Genomic DNA, 18,077 nt, shown 5'->3' on the forward strand with positions numbered 1-18,077 from the left:
CGCAAGCCTCTATATAGCAATACACCAAAAAATCTCACGATAATAGCTTTTTGGTGGGCGTCTACAGCCTCATTTTTCTATCGTCAACTTGCTGTTGAGGTGGCTCGTTGGCTGACTTGGCTCGTTGGGTGCGCACAGACGTTAGCGTCTCCACATACGACAGTTTGGCCTGAGATAATCATGAATACATGTACCGTGATATCGCTACTACTTACTGACTATCATCCAAAGTATCAACGTCAAATCAAACATGCAGGAGAAAGATTCAAGTGCAAAAGGCAGTGCCCAGATGCCAAAACCCACAAAGTACCGCCTCGCATGTGACAGCTGCCAACACTCCAAGATCCGATGCGACCAAGAACGGCCAAAATGTCGCAGATGTGCAAAGAAGGGCATAGAGTGCGTTTACAGTCCAGCACGACGCGCTGGACGACCACGCACTCGCAATCACAGCAAGAGCACATCTAGCATTGAGAGCAGTACATCTGCAAACTTGAAAGGGTATTTGACGCCCACGACGGAGCACGGAATCGCAATCTCGGTCACAGACCAGACGTCACCCTTTGGACCACCTAGCATGCTATCCGCCCCCGAAGACTGCTCCAGTTCCAGTTCCAGTTCCAATACACCCACCATCCCTAGCATGGCGCAGACTATGCCGCTCCCGAGCCCCAACGACATGGACTTCTCCTCATTTAGAAATTCGGAAGGCGAATTCATGCAAGGCATTACGGAGTCTACGGATTCACAATGCGGTACACCGAAACAATCCGCCGGTTGCTATTATACCATGTCTCCCGACTTCCACATCGCTCCAGAGCTTCTCAGTGTAGGCTTCTGCGGACCACCATGGGAACATCAACATGATCAGGAACAACACCAATCGCTTTCTACGCCTCTGCTCTTCGACGAAGCGCTACCGTACTTTGGTTTGCTTACACCGGACGGTCATCAAGCGCGGCATCTGGATCAGCAACAGAACGACATACCAATACCGACCACGAGCAGTAGGGACTTCGAAAATGGCAGCTATACGATCCATCCACAACAGCAAGTACAGCCACAATATCCACAGTCTTTCGACCAACCCCCCCACTCGACAAAATCATGCAACTGCGTCTCCAACCTTCTTGACTACCTATCCACGCCTTCCCACGGACCGTCCTCACCATCCCTCGCCTCCACATCAGCCGCTCTATCCACATCCAGAACGCTAATCACATGTTGTTGCACCACGATAACCTGCGCTAACGAGTGCTCTACACGCCCCTCAACTGCACTTCTCATCTGCGAAGCCATTGATCGGGCGCTTGTGTCACTCAAATTGGGCGGCACCTCCCTCTGGACACCGACAATGACACCCAGCCCGAGTCATGAGAACCGGGGATCCTCATCACCATCGTCGTTATCTAGCATGAGCGATGGCAATGGCAATGACCTCATGCTTCCACCATCTGTGGTAGACGAGGAGTGCGAACCGTTGCGTTGTGGATCAATGCCGATCCAGGGCGCCGACAGACGGGCTGTAGTACGCGTGCTACTAATGAAGCGGGTACTGGAGGCACAACGCGTGCTGGAGCAGCTACGAGATGCCCTACTGTCAGGGCTGCTAGTCGGCGGGGACGTCGCAATGAAGAACCCGCTGCTAGCACTGTGTGCAGATGTCGTTGGGGAGTTCACGAAGAAAATAGCGGAAAGGGCGGAGGTTATTAGGTTAAAGATGTAGTTGGAAAGGGTCCAGAGTGGAGATATAGGGGTCTTTGGTCTTTAGCGATAGCTCGGCCTGTTTTCTAGCTCGGGCAATACTACTCGTGTCAATTAGTGACATGATCGCACTGTGGTTTCTACTCCTCATCCTCGCGACCATCGCTAAACTCCACATGATCTTCCGGAACCTCAATCTCGGCCACCGATGATACAAGCAGCTCTTGATAACGTACAATGCACCGACCAAAACATGCATAACGTCGATCTGAGCCTGAACCCTTGTTGTCGCGCTCTCCTGTATAAGTTCATCTCTTTGTCGCGACTTGTTGCATACATCTATCCACAGACCTGCATAAAAATCCATCAGCAAAGAGTTACCATCATGTCCACCATACCCTTCTATCCTGATTCTTTGAACACAAACCCTGGAGAGGGTGTCACAGCCGACACTGTCCTTGAGGTTCTCGAATCCCTTGCTGCCGGCAACATTCCTGCTCCTCTCCGTGAAAATGAGGAGAAGCGGCTGCGATTTCTGGAAGCCGCCAGAATGGCCTCTCTGAAGCTCGAGCAACCGTGGGACACCATGCAGCGATTAATCTTTTGCGCACTACCACCTAACATGGTGCAAGTGGGTATCGATCTCGGGCTTTGGAGGCTACTCACTAAGCGAGAGGGCGCAGTGATGAGCGTGAGTGAGATGGCAGCGGAGCTGAGTGCGGAGAAAGCACTGCTAGTGCGAGTGTTGCGTTGGGCGGCGACGCAATGGATGGTGGAGCAGGTCGGCGTCGAGACATACCGTGCGACAAACATTACGCGATATCTATCCATGTCAGGGCTGGAGTCTGTGATATTCCACGTGTGAGTAATTCGTGTTTAGCCTTGACAACTATAGTTGACTTTCCTTGCAGAACAGAGAGGAACATTGCACTGTACAACGCGATACCAAAGTGGCTAGCCGACAATTCCTACAAGCAGCCGCAGGACAACAAAAACCTTCCTTTCAACCTAAGCAAGGATACCCACCTTCACTTTTTCGAATGGTTGTCGCAGCGGCCACGGCACCAACAGGCGTTCAACGAGTACATGTCCTTCCAACGGGTGGGGCAAAAAAGCTGGCTCGATGTGTTTCCGCTCGAGAAGTACTTGCACACCTCGAGCACAGATGTTGAGCACCGGACGCTTTTCGTGGATGTCGGAGGTGGTTACGGTCACCAATCTAGAGAGATTATCAGGAGATTTCCCTGGGTGCAAGGCCGTGTCGTGCTACAAGATACACACGCGGCTGCAATCGACTCTGCCAAGAGCATCAAAGGCTTGGAGGTAGTTTATCATGACTTTAACAAGGCGCAGCCAGTCAAAGGGGCGTGCGTTTACTACCTGCGCAACATCCTGCATGATTGGCCCGATCACGTCTGCCTTAATATTTTATCCCAACTCAAGGATGCACTTGCTCCCGACTCGGTCATCCTGCTCGACGAGCTCACGCTTGGCGATGAGAGCACACACTGGTACGGAGCCTCGTTTGATCTACTGATGATGGCCAACTACGGGGCGCGGGAGAGGTCACTGGCGGAGTGGGATCGCATTCTTGAGAAGGTTGGGCTGGAACGGAAAACGTTTGTACCGTACAGCATGCATGGAGATGGCATCCAGGTGGTGGGTGCTCGAGCAACAGTTCATGAAAAGCTGTAAATGTGCTCGTTTCCGCTTTTGATTTTCGGCGCACGGGAACGGCGTGCGATGTATTGCTCTTTTTGAAGCCTTTGAAATGGAATTTTGTTCAATGCCACAAATGTGTCTTGCTGGAGTTCTGGTGTTTCTTGGCCAAAGCTTCCTGGCCAAAGCTTCTTTTTTTTTATCGATTGGCCTCATCGGCTTCACATAGCAAGCTCGTTCTGAGATCTCAACTGCCGCACCCGAACATTCTCGTGTCCCGACCGCTGGTTGCAGCATCGGCACATTCCCTCGCAATTCATCTTGACCTGGAAAAAATGCCAATGGTTATGCTGAGACGCCTGAGTGAAGATAGACATGTTGTTTCATGGTTGATCCTGGGCGAGGCGGCTCGGTGGATTTTTGTATTACCCGACTTGCCAGATTGGTCCACGACGTTCACAGGAACAATGTTTTCCCCCGCGAGGCCGGACGTGGAAATAAACAGGCAAGCGACTAAGTTTCCTGTTTCGGTATACCATTGCAATAGATATAACGTACGAGCGAAGACAGAAATCGTCAACTCACACACTTTTACTTCATCCTCAATACCATGGCGAGCAACTTCAAGATCAAGCCTTTGGCACATCCTTCGGGAAAGACATGCAAGGTACGCGCCAACCAGAGGTTCTATCTATTCTTGCTGTTCCTCGCTTACGATATTGTCCTCAGTTCGGAGCCGTCGTCACTGGCCTCGATTTGAACCAGTTCACAGACGAGACAGTGGCACAGTTGCAGCAAGCGACCTGGGAGCACAAGCTTCTTATCATCAAAGGTCAAAAGGACCTCGAACCGAAGCGTGGCTGGGAATTGCTGCAAAAGCTTGATCCAGATTCCAAGAAGATAGATAACACCACGTTTGCCAGGGCCTTCTACCCGAAAGATGGCATAGTGGCAGCTATCAACTATGTCGAAGTTCCCGAAGCGGGTGCCTTCGTCTTCATCGGCAAAGGCCCTCAAGACGACCCAAGATACGGCAAACCAGGTTTGAACATGGGGGACACCAACTTCAACCAGTACTACCAGAAGCCGCTCGCAGACGAAGACTTTGAAGCCGGAAAGACCCGCTTCCACTGGTGGCATGTGGACGGGACTTATTGGAAATACGATCCCCCGACCTTCACCATGCTCCGGCCCATCAAGTTCCCAACGGAGGGCAAGAGCACGCAAACAGTGGAGTGGGCTGACGGCTCGGGTCAGAGCATGGAAGTCAAGCCAGGACGAACAGCGTTTGTAGATGTCGAGCAATTGTATGACATGCTGAGCGATGACGAGAAGAAGACGGTGGACCACAGTTGGGTCGAGTACATGTATTGGCCTTACGAGAAGATCAAGGGCTGCCGTGGTGCTCCGAATGGTTTAGGCGTAGCAAACGAGGGCAGGGAACTGCCAGACGAGGAGGTAGAGGCGCATGAGGAAGGAAGTAAGGATTGGCAGAAGAAGGTATGTACGACCTGGGAACACGCCTAATCAGTCGGACACTAACGCAACCGTAGCTTCCGTTGGTCTGGTTCAACCCCGTCACCGGCAGAAAGTCGTTTCAGGTGCAGCACAACCTTGCTCGTCGGTTGTTCATCCGTAACGGCCCGAACGAGACCCCCAAGGTTATCGATGACTTGGGTGAAGTCAGGAAGTTCCTGGACAACATCCAGGGGAGGATGATTAAGCCCGAGCACATTTGGGTGGGTCCGGAGGAGGAGCATGACATTCTCCTCTTCCAGAATTATGGCCTCTTCCACACCAAGATTGATTATCCAGCCAGCTGGGGTGTCAGGACGGTGCATCAGGGTTGGTTGCCCGGCGGCAAGCCTCCTGCTGGGCCAGTACCAATCCCAGAAGCTTAGATATTCGCAAGAGTGTAGCGTCACTGTTCAGTCTCCTGGTGGAGGCCTACTGTATCGCGATAATCATTGGGTTGAGCCTTGGGGAACAGTTGAGAAGCTTAGATATCATGCTGCAGCGCATTGTCATGCATCTGCACAGATCAATGCATACATGGTAGTTCCGATGCGCTTCGTACAACCCCATCTTTATGACATTGTGTATGATTCTTCACTTCCGTCTCGTTCCGTGAGACCGCACTGATCGGTATCATCGCTCCGTCCGTTGTCTCGTTTGCGCTAGCGATCGGATCAAGGTTTACGGTATTGTGTGGGCTGATTCACGCATCCGTGCGGCCCGATTAAGGGCATGGCGAAAGGTATTGTCGGTTGCGGGTAGAGGCGCGTTGTTCATCGCGAGTCGCGTTGGACAAGGGTGATATTGTGCATCGCGGGACATCCGGAAGCCAAGACACTAGTCAGAATTGCGTCATCGTTGGCATTCCGTTCCGGCGCGTGCATGGCGCCTGGGATCACAATGAGGGAGCATCAGAGCACCAATATTACTCATCACCGGTGGTCTACTTTGAGGCTCTCTGTAAAACGCAGCTTACCGAGTCATGTGTAACAATTTTCTCATATGTCAAGTTTAACGCCCTGCTTCCTATTCTCCCGATAAACAACCCGACGAGGTATTCACATTTGCGATGCACATTTTCAAACACCTTGGGATGCGCATTCATGTTGCTTGATGCACGACTCAAACACTAATAGCCAATTTCTCATAGAAGACAGAGGTTCTACATGTCTGATGGTCTGGATCAATTTGTATTGTTCTATGTTAAACAGAAGCTACCGATCACCTTGACTACCCCATATCCTGTCATAAGTTCTCGTCATCTCTGCATCCTCGCAGTACCATGTCCTCTCATGAGACACGTCCTCGTAATGGTCTGACCAAAAGTCTTTCACGTCGTCGACTCCCAAATTTACATCTTGGCCATCAACAGCTCACCCACTAGACCAATCAACAGTACCCCACTGACCCACCACTGGCTGTACACGAAAAAGTTCCTACATGCTTTAGGATCCCACACGTCGAGCCGGGCCAACATGAACAAGGCGGCAAAAGAAGAAACGGCGGCACCGACCTGGAATGGGCCGCGCGTGAGACCGCCCCACGACACGGTAGCCCACAAGAAGCCGGCCATGGCGCTTGCAATCGACAGCAGAAATACCTTGGGGTAGTGACGCACGGCAATAGCCAACGAGCCCACACCGGCATTCAGGTCGTCTCTGATATCTTGAAAAGCATAGACGGTGTCGTAAGTGATGTTGAAAAGAGTTTGGCAGGCCCACATAGCCATCATAGCCTTGCTGCGATCCTCGATATTGAGCATGGGAACCGGCGCGGCTGGGTACGGTCCATCAACAACGGCAGCGTCAACCAAGAAGACCGCCCAGCCCACGCCTGCGCCCAAGCAGAGCTGCGGGAAGTTGCCGAAGCGCTTCATGAAGGGGTAGAAGAGGGCGAGGATGGTTGTGAGGAGCGCCTGCTGACCGGCGCGGGCTGGTAGCGCAGCGTAAAAGAGGATGTGGCGTGAGATGGCGAGGACAAGAGTCGTAAAGAGGGCGTCGGGCGTCGATAGGGCCCCGCGGGCAAGCGGCCGCTTCTTGCAGCGCTCGACTTGTTGATCGAGGTCTTGGTCGACAGTGTCGTTCCACGCGCAGCCGAAGCTGCGCAAGATGAGGCCGTCAAGCAGGAATACGGCGCTCAGCTTGGCCCAGTCCTCTGGAGAGAGGGCTTTCGGGTTGGTCAAGTTGACTGAGTAAAGGAAGCCGATGAAGTAGGGGAAGTAGACGCCCAGAAGTCCGGCGGGCTTGCTGAAGCGTGTGAGCTCCAAATAAGGCCCCCAAGAAGCTTTCGGTGCTGCGTCCTTTGGCCTTGACGAAATGGACGAGAGTTTGGCTGGTGCCGTCTCCACGATAGTGCGTAGGGTCGACATGATGTGTGTAGCTCAACTACAATGTATGAAGTTTGATGTAGTTCAGGAGGAGACAAGACTCGGGACGAATTGCCTCTGGGTATCTCTGTCCTTCGACTGTTAAGCACTTCTTAAACTGTCTGATATTTCCAAGCTCTTAGGCTCTCGAGTTGGAATTCACCGCCAGGTCATTGGTGCCTCAACGCGTCACGTATTCGGCATACAAGGGATTCGTCGGGGGGTTTGGGGTAATCGGTGCATTTGTTGTACAATGTTGAGAAGAGACATAGGCACATTGCATCTCTCCTGCAGAGTTCGCTATTTCCTTGCCAGATTGCCGCTGACAGAAACGCAGCTCTTGGTATCCGATCCATCGTCAGAGCCCTTTTCCAGATCCTGGCCTACGAAACCAATGAGGAAGCAGATTTTCGTGAGAGGGCGGCGATGTCAGGGGCGGGAGATTGGTGATCCTCTCGTGCCCAACGATGATTATGTTCGATAGGCCGCAGGACTGCGGGCCCGTATGTTGGCTTTAGGATCGTCCATCGATTTGGTAACCTAATCGCGATTGCCAGCTTCCTGAGTGAGGTGAGGAGGGGCTCGTTCCTAGGCAGACTATAGCGTCAAAATCCACCGTTGATGTTAGCCCACGTCCCCACACCTGGAGTTGGAACTCGGACCATTTTGGTTAAAGTCGGAATCCGACCACACGAACGCGACACCATGGCAAGATTGCTCTCACTTCGTTCCCGGTCAAGCCGGCTCGGATGAAGGAGGAACAGACACGGCAGATGAAGAGGAGAAGGCTGAAGCAGGGCATTAAGATGCAGAGCGGCGGCGCAATAAAAGGCTTGGATTGTCGATTGACATAAAACTGTGTATTTTGGTGCAAAGCCCCTCGTTCCAGACACAGACTTATCATTCATAGTTTCCCTCTGTAGTGAACAGAAAAGAAGCACAAATGGCAACGCTTAACGCCGAAGAACTTCAAGCCCGATATGCGCAGGAGCGCGACAAGCGACTGCGACCTGACGGATTTCAGCAGTATACACGGCTTCCCAGTAAAGATGACAAGCCGCTCGCCGATGACCCGTGGCTACAATATGCGCAACAGGGAGAGGATCCGCTCAAGGACGGCGACAACATCCAGTTCCTTATCATCGGCGCAGGCCACGCAGGGCTGCTAGCAGGAGGACGACTAGTAGAAGCAGGCTTCTCAGCGAAGGGTATATATCTGGTGGACGTGGCGGGCGGCTTCGGTGGAACATGGTACTGGAACCGGTATCCAGGCCTGCAATGTGATGTGGAGAGCTACATCTACATGCCTTTTCTAGAGGAAACGGGCTATGTGCCCAAGCACAAGTACGCATCGGGCAACGAGATTCGCGAACACTGCGAGCGCGTGGCATCGCACTATGGTCTGCGCGGTCAGTTCTCGACACGGATGCTCAGTGCGACATGGGATGAGGAGCGGAGACGATGGGTGGTCCGCATGCGCAAGGAGCACAGCAATGGCGAGGAAATGACCATCTCGACACAGTTCTTGATCCCAGCCAGCACCGTCTTCACAGAGCCCAGAATGCCCAAGCTCGAAGGCTTCGACAAGCTTCGCGCCAATATCCCCGTCTTCCACACAGCACGGTGGGACTTTGACTGCACTGGTGGCTCGCCGACAGATGCTACTCTCTCCAAACTAAAGGGCAAGCGCGTCGGCGTTATCGGTACCGGCGCAACGGCGGTGCAGGTGATACCACAGGTAGCACGCTGGGCTGGTCACACGTATGCCTTCCAACGCACACCTTCGTATTGTATACCACACCGCCAGCAGGCCACATATGGTAGCACATGGACACGCGACGTGGCGACGGGGCCTGGCTGGCAACGCGCTCGCCGACTCAACTTCGACACCTTCTTCGACGGTCAGAAGCATCCAGCAGATCATCCAGACCTTGTCAGTGACGGCTGGACGCAGATGGCGCGCGGTTTTGCGGGGTTTATTGGAGGCCCACACCTTGTCACGCCCGACAACGTAGCAGAGCACGCTCGTGCGCTGTATGAGATGGACGTGCCGCTAGCAGAGCAAGCGCGAGCGCATGTGCGGAACACCGTGGTGAAGGACCCAGCCACGGCAGAGAAGCTGCAGCCATGGTATCCGATGTGGTGCAAACGGCCCACGTTCCAGGACGGATACCTGACCGCCTTCAACCAGGAGAATGTCACGCTCGTAGACACGGATGGCAAGGGCGTGGAGCGGTGCACACCGCGGGGTCTCGTCGCTAACGGAGTCGAGTACGAGCTGGACGTGCTGATTCTCGCAACGGGTTTCCTGCTGGCAACGGGTGCCGACGCAGCGCCTGCAGAGCTCTTTGGTATACCCGTTGTTGGCCGCAACGGCCGCCGTCTCAAGGACAAGTACGGCTCTGCCGACTTTGGAACGATGCATGGCATCGCCACAAATGGCTTCCCCAACCTGCTCTATCCCGGTCTCGGCAACGGAGCAGGCTCGCCAAACCTCACTGCTGTCTATGACATCGAGTCGACCCATCTTGCCAATGTATTGAAGGAGGCTGCTCGCCGGTCTCCGGACCCTACAAAGCTGGTCATCGAGCCGACCAAGCAGGCCGAGGATGCGTGGGTGGATGAGATCGAGAAGTGGTCGCTGTGGTACTCGGTCGTGATAGCCTGCACGCCGGGCTACTTCAACCACGAAGGCGCCACGTTACGCCTTGCTGGAGGCGATCCTGAGAAGCGGCGACAGGCCATGCGGAGGGTGCTTCATGGAGGGGGCATCGCTATGTACGAGCGCATAGTCCGCGAATACGATGCGAAGGGCGACATCGAGGGCTTCGAGGTGTCGTGAAAGTCATGGTCTCGTTGCAGATTACATAGCAACTACGCCGTATGAATCAAGAGAAACAACATCATGAACTTGTGTCGTTAAACAATCGTGTTGTAGAATATCACGCAGGCTCACGGAGGGGCCGAGATGGCTGTTCGATCGGGGCACGCTTACTATCTTTGGTTAGCGTCGATAAGCGCCTCGATGTGGCGCGCAGAGGTAAATTTGATCAGTTGAAGGATGCGACGCGTCGCTTCATAGCCACCATGCGAGCATGCAGGCCTTGCCACTGGCCTTCACTTGCATTTAGAACGAGCTCATCGGTGAGGAACCCACAAAAGCAATGCAGTCGTTACGAGTATACCCGTTCATGTCCGGATGACCATACCGGTTGATGAGAATAGTAAACACAGCGTAACATCGACACAAGATAGTAATCGAAGTCGCCTCAAATGCACAGGGGCAACTGCTTCTATACTGCGATTGGTTAGTCCTATATCTTGATACGATGGCTTGCTAGGCAGAAAGACTTGGGCTCCGCCTGTACCTAGGTAGAGTTGACTTGTCATGAGCGGTCAGTTCCTGCACACCATCATCGCAAAAAGTCCCTGCTGTGGCTTCCCATTGCACGCCAATCGTGCCCACTACTGGCCAATGGATACATAAAATCGATGACTCGAGGCAACTGTACAACGGTGTAATAGAATGTTCGGACCCGCTGCTTCTCTGTTGAGGGGTTGACCAAGCCAGCTATTGGACAGCTAACACATCTGGTATCCGACATGTTCTCGTGTTCGGTGTCTGAATCTTGATACACACTCAACAGAATTGGACTACTTGATGTGCTCGCTGAAAGACGTTGTATTGAACCTCGACGTTGGTTTGCCAAGACACCGGCGATACCTAGGTAGTTGCAACAGATCAAACAGGCCTTGATTTCCTCCAAGTTTCACACCCTTCACATCCTGAGACGCGATGCATAAACGCAGCTTGAACGACAGCAAGTCTGCCATTGTGACTAGATGCAGTGTTACCCTATTCGCACAAATGCCGCGCCTACGTCGTTTGCTAGTTTTTGCCTAGGGCGGAGATTCAGGGGAGCACGCTAGGTAGAGGTTGACAAAACGGCTCGAAGAGGAGCAAAGCCATGTGGTAAGAAGCAATGTTGAATCGAGGCCATGAGTCGCCAACGATGCTAATGATCTAGTAGACGTCTGGAGGCGTCGATTGTCAGGGCCTCCAATACTACTAGTGGAAAGCTAGGTACGGTAGTGTGCTGGGACCGTGCTGGAATCCCTGAGCAGCGGACCTCCAGCAGGCAGGACTGCAGATGCTCAGACCTAGACTCCGCCTCCCCTTTGACCTTCGTACACCTCCGCCAAACATCATCGTCAATCGCGTCGACGCGTACCTATCGTACATCAAGGAGTTCATTATGCCTGCCCGTCAAACTATCGATCTCTGCGACGATGCAACAACAACCGATTATTTCGCCCATATACGCCCATCCTTCTATTTCACGTCAATCGCCTTGACTCCCATCGACCCGTAGCGCTTTGAGCTGACGAATACGTATCCCATACCCATACCCATAACGCCCGAGACAAACCAAAGAAACGTTGCCAGGCCTCGCCCTGCATGGCCAATTCCACATGCCGCACTCAGCACCGAACCATCATTACAACGCAATGCCATCTCATATCGTTATGCTTCACTTTTTTTTTGTTGGAAATAGAAATGGAAAGAGCCCAAAGGCATAGAAAAGTACGAAACAAGTGGATAACCGCCTTGGGCAAAAAGAAATAAGTCGACCGAGGCTCCTAAGAATTCCCAAAATGCCACATTGTAGGACATACACATCTGAGTGTGAAGAAAGAGAAGGGAGAAAAGGAAGCGGTCCAACAAGACAATAGAAAGAAGCATGATGAACATGCTCGAGGTTGAAGCGCGCCAGAAACCCAAAGTCTCATCGGTTCCAGTCGTCAGACCATCCCGGAGAGCACCGTCGAGCCCGGCCTAGTGTCCAGGTTGGGGCAGACTTGTTATCAGTGTCGTCTTTTGCTGATCAGGCACCTGCAGTTTACGGTTGCAAAGCAAGTTCGGGATGGCACTGACGGTAGTGCTTCCGTCTAGCATCGCCTCGTGCGAAGACCTTGCTACACTGTTCTTCCTCGCAAGTCCAAATTCTTGGCGGGCCGTTATGCTTCTGTCTTCTATGTCGTCCAAGATTACCTCGGCCGTAAGGGCCTCGAAATTCTGCAGGACAAAGAGGGCAGCGAAGGACACTCGATGGCGTAGGGTTTACCTCAGGGCGAGGCGGAGATATCGGCGCACCGTGCGCAGGTGTTTCGAGGTAATTGTCACGAGCAACTGGTCTACTAACATTAGCATACCTCCGCCATCAGTACCGGGTTAAGGGTAAGGACTCACGTTATGTCATACCTGTCTCCAGAACGATGGCGAATCGGCGGAGCTCTTTGCTGTCCTCCTGTCTGTGGCCAAGGCACAGCGAGACCTTCGAGGCCTTTGTAATGGGAGCCAAATCCTGAGTTCTGAAGAGAGGCAATCGAGTTGCTTTGGAACGTCTCAACAAGGGGAATGGTGCCTTCACTAATTTCTTCCGATTCGGTAATCCCAGGATAACTACTCGGAGCCGCAATCGACATGTCGAAGCCGTGAACCCTGTCAGCCGGATCATTGGTGTAGCTAACTTCCGACGTGTCGATTACACCTACTATACTCTCCACCTGCTGCTCCAAATCCCTTTGGTGGTGGTTGGGCTCTAACTCGGTAGACCATGGATCGTCTCTGCCTCTCACAATGGACTGATGTGGCGTGAAGACCATGTTGTATCTTCCTTGGTGGAGATGAACACCATAATGTTTCCCAGATTCGCCTCCGAAGTCGTCTTGATGAGAAACATGTGGCACATTGCGTGTAGCGTTATCTTCTCCGAGTCCTGGTCCAGTGGAGCCGAGGCCTTCCTGAGCAGATGGCACGGCGTACTGGGGTTGGAAGTGGTCGTGGTAGGACGCGCCATACGTGGGAAACACGGGTTGATGGGGATAACTCTGGTAGGACAACTGCGAATGCGGAGCATGGTGGAAATCGCTGTATTGCGATGGCGGCCATCCAGCGTCGTATTGACTGACATCTGAGGGTTCAGCTTCAGGTTGGACATCGTAGACCGACATCGATTCTTGTGATTGATTCAGCTGACCAGCATGTAGACTCTCTGGCATGCTTGATGAATCTTCCTGTGGAAACACTTGGTTTATGAAGGACATCTCGAAGTCGTGCTGTGCGGGATCATACTGGCTCGTCGCTTGGAAAGTTTCATGACCGTCACCAGTATTGCTGTAGTCAGCATTCTCGAGACTCTCAGAACCGCCGTAGGGATCTTCATCGAGGCTGGTAAGGGCACTTGTATCGTTCCCGGTGTCGCCGGCGTTGTCATCCATGGTGGAGTCGGATGGGTAGTATCCAGATCTCGAGAAGTCCGAGTGCTCCATGGCAGCGGCTGTGATGAGACTGTTGACACAGACGAGATATCTCCCTTCTGCTGAAGTGTGGAGGTTTTCTTGTCCAGGTGGGATTCTCCTTGGGTAGTGGTTGCGGGGTCCAGATATGAAGAGCAAGCACGTCGAACTGAGATTCGAGCAAAAGATTTGGGGGTGATATAACGACAATGAGGATGACGAGGATGCTTGGGATGGGAGGAGCTAAGAGTTGGGTGTTAGAAGATGGAGCTCTGGCCTAGCGCAGACGCGCGCGCTGGCGGCAGGGGGGTGGTTCCGCACGTCTGCGCCTTGCTGCCCTGAAATTCTGGGGGTCTCGGTCTCTTACAAACTTCGGCAATACTGACTTCTGATGATGAGGTTAGCTGTTGTGACGGGGCATAGGCTGCGTTGTGGGGTGTAATGCCTTTGTCGATGTTCAAGGCGGCGGCTGTAGAAAGGCGACACGGATTGCGAAAACAACAACGAATGTGTCGGAGCGAGGTGCGACACGCGGAAGTCCTCCAGCTAATGGACCTAAACCGTATGCGAGCGGGCATTCAATCGGCTTACTTCCGTCGCGCCGTTGAAGTAATATGGCATTACTGCTACAAGGTGCAACTGCGGCGGCGACGAGGCGGCGGCTTCTTACAGTAAGAACAGATGCATTTGCATCTGTTGCGATGATGTGCCTCCAGCCTGTGCGCCGGATCGTACACCAGCCGCTCACTCAGGGGAACAGGATATGCCCCAGGTGCCAGAAGCGGTGTGAAGCCATGCTAGGTGCGGTCCTGCACTTAGCGGCGGCGGCGGCGACCCGGTGGTCCTCATCATTATCTATCTTCAATGATCCGCATCATCTTCGGAGGCATGACAGAAAGCATCTGACGGTATAGGATCTCAAGAGCGAACTGCAACGATCTGTCAGCGGCAGGAAGTTGTCTTGTCTCAGGATTTCATCTCGTCGAGCATGATCGTCGCCCAGCGTGAGTGCTGTGCAGTATAGCCCCTTGTCGCTGAGCTACCAACGTCATTGGGTCGACCAACGACCCACTCGAGGGGTCCTGTCGGCGTCGAAGTCGCCGTAAGAGCCTAAACGTCGTGGTGGACAGCAGGGCAGACTGTAGGGCAGATAGGTACGATGATATTGGTCGTATGTAGCACAACGCTACCTGACCACTTTACTTCGCGAATACGTTTGGCTGACCTGCTGTGACGGGAAGTGGATTCTCTAGAACGAAAGTGCAGGCTGATCACAGCGACATAGAAGGTACATGCCCAAGATTCGGTGCACCGGAGTTGTTTGGCGTGTAGTAAGACTGCGTGGGAATTCGAAAAGCAGCATCAAGCTCCAAGCTACAGAAGAGATGGACAGCCTTTATCAAACGCCGATTGGAAGCTCGCCCCCAACGAAGGGGCTCCTTTTGACGCCTTCACCGATTGTCCCTTGGTGTGTGCCAGGGCCCGTTCTTCTGCGGCACATGATACCAGCCACATGAAGTGGAGGGAGGGATCCGTCTGCAGCGGCAAATTTCCTTTGAGGATCTGTATTCGCACTCCAGCGACATCCTCATCCAACTAATCAACGCTTCTCCGTCTTCTATTGTTCATGCATCGGGAATACTAAATAGCAACACATCGGTCCCCGGCTTACATCAAGGGTCGGTCTTTCTGCGCAAAGGTATTCTGACAATGACATTATTCAGCCTTGGAGAGGAGCTCTGCAACCTCTACATTGTGGGTGCCTACTGACGCAGCTGTGGTTAGGTTCTTGCGCCTAGGAGAGCGCTATCTTTACCTAAGCGCCCTCACACCGAAGGAAGCCACCTGCAAATAGTCATCTGTGTTTGCGCCACGGGGCTAGGGCCGTATCTCATACTAGTTCCCTCGTATTAGCTCTCCACTGACATTGCAGCCGCTGTGAAGAAGTGTGTTGACTAATATCTTGCAGAAACTAAGCGCTGCAATACATCTGCCGGCCGAGACTTTGCGTACGAACGAGCCGTCAGAACTAATGGTTTGGTGCGGGAACACCTCTTCTGACGCACTGATTGATGCGTTCAACTCTTTTGGAGTGCCTGCTGCGAACATCATCATGCTCTAGTTCCCCCCGTAGACTGCGGCACAGTCATTGAACTCGATCCAAATGCGGCTCGGGCCTCGACCGATTACTGGGTGAGTTGATTGGTGATTTGCCAGGAGCTGAAGGATTCTTTCGCCAAATTTACCTCGATCCAGAGAGCGACGGGTGAGCGCCTAGATGGGGCGTAGTTCGCACCCCACTTTATGCAAGCATATCTGTCACTCCACCATTGTGATCTCGATGGGTGGATCCAGTCAGTGGGAAGTAGCATGTCTTCCATTTTAAGATACCACGTTGAGAGCGTTCTATATGACTGAATATCCATACAATGCACGCAAAACATTTGGTGCTCAAGGTGTCGTGGGTAGTGTTAGGCGTACCACTGGGGCGGGAACCACCGGGGCGGACACCACCAACGTGACGGGAAGTCATTGCGACATCGCATGCGGATCCAATGCGCCGGCATGCTCATGGCGATGGGTAATGGGGGTGGGACTGTGCGCTATATGACCAAGCTGGCGGAATTCTGCTTCAAGGATTCGATAACCTGTTTACTATTCGGAACCACTACCAACGTGAGAGCTTTTGTAAGGTGTGATTCAGATAGTAAGTGATGATGCATCCGCAACCACGTGGTGGTGGTGGTGGTGGTGTGCACAACAGGCTATTCTGTATGCGTAGACTGCTTGGGTATCAATGTAAACCCAAGGTTAGGTTGGAGGTTTCCACCTTCTATGACAGTGAACAACAGCACAATAGCTTCGGCGGGGAATTGGGTTAACGTTCAAAATGATGATGGCAAATACTATCGACAAAGAAAGACGTATAAGGCATCGCCAAAATCGTCAGGAGATCTTGCGTGAGGAGTAGCCTTGCACAGTCGCAAAGATCCTACGAAGGTCGCAGGATTATTGGACCTGCGGGCCGCCCCATCTATGCGCGATGTAATTGCCGTCGTTGGAGCAGAGCACAGCTGGAGAGGTAGAGTCGTTCGTGCAACAAAGAGCCCCATGCCTATTGACGGAGGTCTTTCCCAAGTGAAGACGGAATCGTGTGTGCCGCAATTAGAAGATGCATACGAAGTGATCAAACACCATTTTGAAGAAGTTGCTAGCACTCCGCGGAGTAAGGCGCACCTATGGGAAGCCGCAGATAGTGTTGAGGCGATGTTAAAGGCTCCTCTGTAACTGAACGTGTACAACTCCGGATCCGACACTCAAAGGTTCTTCCGTTATCGTCATCGTACTCTTCTCGTTCTGGGATCCACGGGATCGAGCATTGTGCTGTAAATTATTACCCGTCGCTGACCACCATCGGCCTTACGCCCGTTGCCCGCTAGATAGTAAGCTTAGAGATGAGATCGATCATGACACCTATGCAGTGATTGGTCCGTCTCTAAATATTTATGTACTTCTAGTTCGCTCAGCCTCACCGAGTTCTACTAATGTTAATTGCTCAGGGTCAGATTCTTACGATCAGGAGAGTTTACTTGTTGCTGACAGTACCTTGGAGCGCAGATTTCTGCTATTTGTAGCCACCTGTATCGTTTGCATTGAGTGTTTTTCCCGTATTGAATAGTGGCCAGAGTCGCATGTGATGACCGACATGAAAGCTCGTCATTGTACAGTGAACCAGCGTCGAGACTCGAGACCACTGGTCTCAATCAAGGTCACGCCCGAAAAAGGTGTGCCGCACTCTTGCAGATTGCTGTGACTTCCCGCAACCGGCAAGGATAGCGATGGTCGAACGGGGCCGGGATGGGATGATATCAGACAAAGCGATTTCGGTCGTCTTTGCGGTCTCCAGCAGGAACAGTCAGCAGTGGTGTGTGGTTCAAAGTCCATGCTTACCCCGTACTGAAACCACATCCAGCAAACCGCTTTGGTTCCTCGAGACCGTCGGCCATACGGCTTCTTCTAACGCTTAACTCAAAAGACAGGCCCATAAGAAGATGGTTTGCTTCCAGCGTATCTGTCGAAGACCCATAGATGTCAGCGATGGCAAGCACAGGCACGACGATCATGATAGACGAGTCTACAATGAACGGATCAGTCGTATACGAAAGTCAGAATATCCGATGCTTAAAGGTATGCTGATTGATCACTCTCCTTTCGCGTATCGCTGACTGTTGTTAGGCCTGACTTACTTCGACCATGGCGGCACAACCCTCGCACCAAAGTCATTACTCGAGTCCTTCTGCAATGAGATGCAACTTACTCTTCTCGCCAATCCCCACTCTGACTCTTCCAATCCGAGCCTGACTGCAACAATGGTGGAGCAAACGCGGCTTGCGGTTTTGAAGATGTTCAATGCCGATCCAGCGTACTTCGATGTGGTCTTTACAGCCAATGCAACTGCCGCAATCAAGTTGGTCATCGAAGGCTTCTCGGGTCAGGACGAGGGGTTCGATTACTGTTACCATCGCAATAGCCA

At 52.7% G+C, this 18,077-nt stretch overlaps 5 protein-coding genes across 5 annotated transcripts; 3 read left to right on the forward strand and 2 right to left on the reverse strand.

Annotated features, from left to right (window-relative positions):
• Positions 1 to 2,089: 2,089 nt before the first annotated feature.
• ACET3X_009627 (uncharacterized protein) lies at positions 2,090 to 3,399 on the forward strand (the record flags this gene model as incomplete). Its single annotated transcript, XM_069455763.1, has 2 exons — positions 2,090 to 2,565; positions 2,616 to 3,399. The coding sequence occupies 2 exons, from the start codon at positions 2,090 to 2,092 to the stop codon at positions 3,397 to 3,399; spliced, it is 1,260 nt and encodes a 419-aa protein (XP_069302460.1).
• A 574-nt stretch (positions 3,400 to 3,973) lies between these two features.
• ACET3X_009628 (uncharacterized protein) lies at positions 3,974 to 5,264 on the forward strand (the record flags this gene model as incomplete). Its single annotated transcript, XM_069455764.1, has 4 exons — positions 3,974 to 4,030; positions 4,093 to 4,348; positions 4,382 to 4,863; positions 4,917 to 5,264. The coding sequence occupies 4 exons, from the start codon at positions 3,974 to 3,976 to the stop codon at positions 5,262 to 5,264; spliced, it is 1,143 nt and encodes a 380-aa protein (XP_069302461.1).
• Positions 5,265 to 6,229: 965 nt separating this feature from the next.
• Positions 6,230 to 7,246, reverse strand: ACET3X_009629 (uncharacterized protein; the record flags this gene model as incomplete). Its single annotated transcript, XM_069455766.1, has 1 exon — positions 6,230 to 7,246. The coding sequence occupies one exon, from the start codon at positions 7,244 to 7,246 to the stop codon at positions 6,230 to 6,232; it is 1,017 nt and encodes a 338-aa protein (XP_069302462.1).
• A 940-nt stretch (positions 7,247 to 8,186) lies between these two features.
• ACET3X_009630 (uncharacterized protein) lies at positions 8,187 to 10,085 on the forward strand (the record flags this gene model as incomplete). Its single annotated transcript, XM_069455767.1, has 1 exon — positions 8,187 to 10,085. The coding sequence occupies one exon, from the start codon at positions 8,187 to 8,189 to the stop codon at positions 10,083 to 10,085; it is 1,899 nt and encodes a 632-aa protein (XP_069302463.1).
• Positions 10,086 to 12,080: 1,995 nt separating this feature from the next.
• ACET3X_009631 (uncharacterized protein) lies at positions 12,081 to 13,576 on the reverse strand (the record flags this gene model as incomplete). Its single annotated transcript, XM_069455768.1, has 3 exons — positions 12,081 to 12,320; positions 12,370 to 12,439; positions 12,495 to 13,576. The coding sequence occupies 3 exons, from the start codon at positions 13,574 to 13,576 to the stop codon at positions 12,081 to 12,083; spliced, it is 1,392 nt and encodes a 463-aa protein (XP_069302464.1).
• Positions 13,577 to 18,077: the final 4,501 nt, after the last annotated feature.

Source organism: Alternaria dauci, chromosome 10, assembly GCF_042100115.1.
Source record: "Alternaria dauci strain A2016 chromosome 10, whole genome shotgun sequence".
NCBI lineage: Eukaryota > Fungi > Ascomycota > Dothideomycetes > Pleosporales > Pleosporaceae > Alternaria > Alternaria dauci.